The sequence below is a fragment of the Macrosteles quadrilineatus genome, unplaced genomic scaffold (assembly GCF_028750875.1).
Source record: "Macrosteles quadrilineatus isolate MER2022 unplaced genomic scaffold, UCM_ALF_1.0 Scaffold_2__2_contigs__length_208266976, whole genome shotgun sequence".
Lineage (NCBI taxonomy): Eukaryota > Metazoa > Arthropoda > Insecta > Hemiptera > Cicadellidae > Macrosteles > Macrosteles quadrilineatus.
The window spans coordinates 59,443,314-59,446,084 of NW_026542595.1; the positions used below are offsets into that span (position 1 = coordinate 59,443,314).

General features: G+C 36.5%; 1 protein-coding gene across 1 annotated transcript; it reads right to left on the reverse strand.

Moving 5' to 3' along the window:
- Positions 1-1,518: 1,518 nt before the first annotated feature.
- LOC128984257 (ATP-dependent DNA helicase PIF1-like) lies at positions 1,519-2,358 on the reverse strand. The gene has a single exon (XM_054403560.1). The coding sequence runs from the start codon at positions 2,356-2,358 to the stop codon at positions 1,519-1,521; it is 840 nt and encodes a 279-aa protein (XP_054259535.1).
- Positions 2,359-2,771: the final 413 nt, after the last annotated feature.

Consider the following 2,771-nt stretch of genomic DNA (forward strand, 5'->3'; position numbering starts at 1 on the left):
TCACATAGTAAACAGTGATGAGTGAATATCCAATGACACGATTCAACAAAAATATTTATTTATGTTTATGTTTTTTGAATGACTTTTGTGATTATTTTTATATTTACTGTCTACTTCATGAACTTACTATTGCTTGACCTCATCACTCAAACTAATTTCTATGCTTTCAAAATAGTTTATGCCAAGCCTATCCTAACCTTCTCTAATCTCTACTCCACATTATAGAAAATAGTTTGTCAAGAGATTGCATAAATAGAACCCTACTTTAGGGTTAGATCATATTTCTCAATTCACACCTAGGCTAGAGATGAATTTCTGTTAATTTACAATATCCATTTCTTGAACGAAATATATTTTCAGGATTACCCATGTGCAATATTGCCAGCAAACACAAAGAAGCCATCATAAGAGACGAATGACCGACGAGGAAAGAAATAAAATAATTTCTTTTGATTTACCGTACTTAATCCTCTAAGTAGGGTAAGGTTGACAAAGGTATGGAAATGGAATTGTAAGGTAAGATGGTACTCTTAACAAACCTAGAATTAACCAGCTTAGCAGTTTGAGAAAAGAAATGAATGTCTGTACAGCCTCAGAAATGAATTAAGTACAATTGATTACTTTCTTACTATTTAAATCACCATTTGGTTTTCTGTTTTAATACTTTGGTTTGCTGTTGCAGTACACATTTGAAAAACGAGAAGAAGTGTTGAGGACCATTCTAGGAACAAGATAATTTTACAATTTTGGCGTTTTAAAACTGTATTTAATGATACTAGCCACTCATTGAAGGAATTAGTTTAATTTTTATCCAAGTATTTTTTTATTACTTGCAGTGTCGAAACAATCTTTGGTAGTTTACATGACAACAGACAGTTTTGTGCGGCAAATAGAGTACATCATCTGATCAGAATGTGTATTCCTCATAGTGGAGTTTGTCAGATCAGAAGTTAAGTAATATACAAATAACACGGATAAACACAAAATATTTCAAACTGGTCGAGCAGATGGTAACTATATGTGTGATAAGGCGAGCCGAGACAATTTTCTCTAGTAACGCGCCATTAAACGTGTTATTATTTTTAACTAGTGGACCCGAGCACACGGAATCGTGCGCTACGCTAGCAGAGCAATAATAATTGAAATGGCAATCTCAAAACATTTACATGCAGTGCATGGATCCACCATAAATTCACCATTTTCAGCCTATCAGAGTGCTATTACAAAATATCCCAATTTTTTTATCTTAGCATGGCGTAATTTCACCATTTCCGCTAATTTATGCGCACTGAAGTATACACACACACTTTCAAATATATTATCATGTGGCAATGTGCACGCTTACGTGAAACTATATTTTACAATGCAATAAGTGAGCTAAATAGTACTGGACCACTATTATAGCGCACTTATTGCATAGTGGACTGCTTATAATACAGTATACATAGATTTACGATGCATCATAATAAATGTAACACAAAATTTAGTTTTAAATTGAAAACATTTCACTGTAAATGGTTATACTAAATTTTTAAATACTATATTCCGAGTGAACACTCGATCATCACCTCTCAACCGGCCTTGTTTTTCTGTGTCACGGACCATGAATTTCAGCCCTTCAAACGATCGTGCACGGCTGCAGGCTACATACAGCTGTCCATGGCCAAAGACAGGCTCTTCAAGCATTATTCCAACTTTGCCAATGCTCTGTCCTTGTGATTTGTTGACTGTCATAGCAAACGCAGGTATGATTGGGAACTGCGTGCGTTGCATGGCAAAGGGAAGGGCTGCATCAGAAGGACGTAAATGGATTCTTGGTATGAGAAATCGATTTCCCGAAGACGTTCCGGTTAGAACTTCCACGTCGATAGTGAGTGGATATAAATGCTTCACTCTCAATCGGGTACTATTGATCAGTGCTTTAGCAGTGTCTAAATTTCTTATGAGCATGACGACCGCGTTGACTTTAAGTTTTAATTTATGAGGAGGTAATCCGCTCAATTCAATGCTATTGAGGAATTCGGTTGGGAAATTCAGTGTCTCCGAAACGTCATCAGTTACAATCTTGTCAAAACTGTAATAAGTCGTGAACTCTCCGGGCATCCTTGACATTATCTTTTCGTTTACAGAATGGCAGAATTCGTTTTTCGTAGAGAGGATTGCTCGGTCTGTTATAGTGCTGCTTGTTATAATGCTGTCAAAGTCATTGTATACTTCGTCAATAATATCTCCTGAATAGATAACGTTCTGAGGAAGTTCAATTATATCATCGCCGAGATCAGAATGAATTGGATATGTCCCATCACCGATGTGTTTGAGGAAGCTTATAAAGTCAAGCTCAGATGGCAGCGCACGCATGTTTTGCGTAAGTGTGAGCTGTTTGATTCGTGGCCACTCTTCTAAAGATTTCACACATAGCTCAGTTGTAGCTGTTTGCCAAATTAAAATTACAACAAATTATAGCTACACAAAACAACGATAAATGGACAAATTTAGGTTACTATCATGTTAACACGATCCGTCATAGCGACACAAAACAACGAAAAATACACACATTTAAGATACAACCATACTAACATATTCGGTATTTGTAAAGTCGATTAGCGCCTTTATAACAAACACAAATGATCGTTGTGAATGATTATCTATTATATTACTAGCTGTACCCGCGGGCTTTGCCCCGCTTAACTTCATAAGTATTCGCATGGCTCAATCACGTCCTGGTTGAAGTTCGTTCCCTACGCTCACTCACCTTCAGGTTGGAAATCGTT

Excerpts from the sequence above, each read along its gene's own strand:
- LOC128984257 (XM_054403560.1), bottom strand. The coding sequence starts at position 2,358 with ATGCGTGCGCTGCCATCTGAGCTTGACTTTATAAGCTTCCTCAAACAC.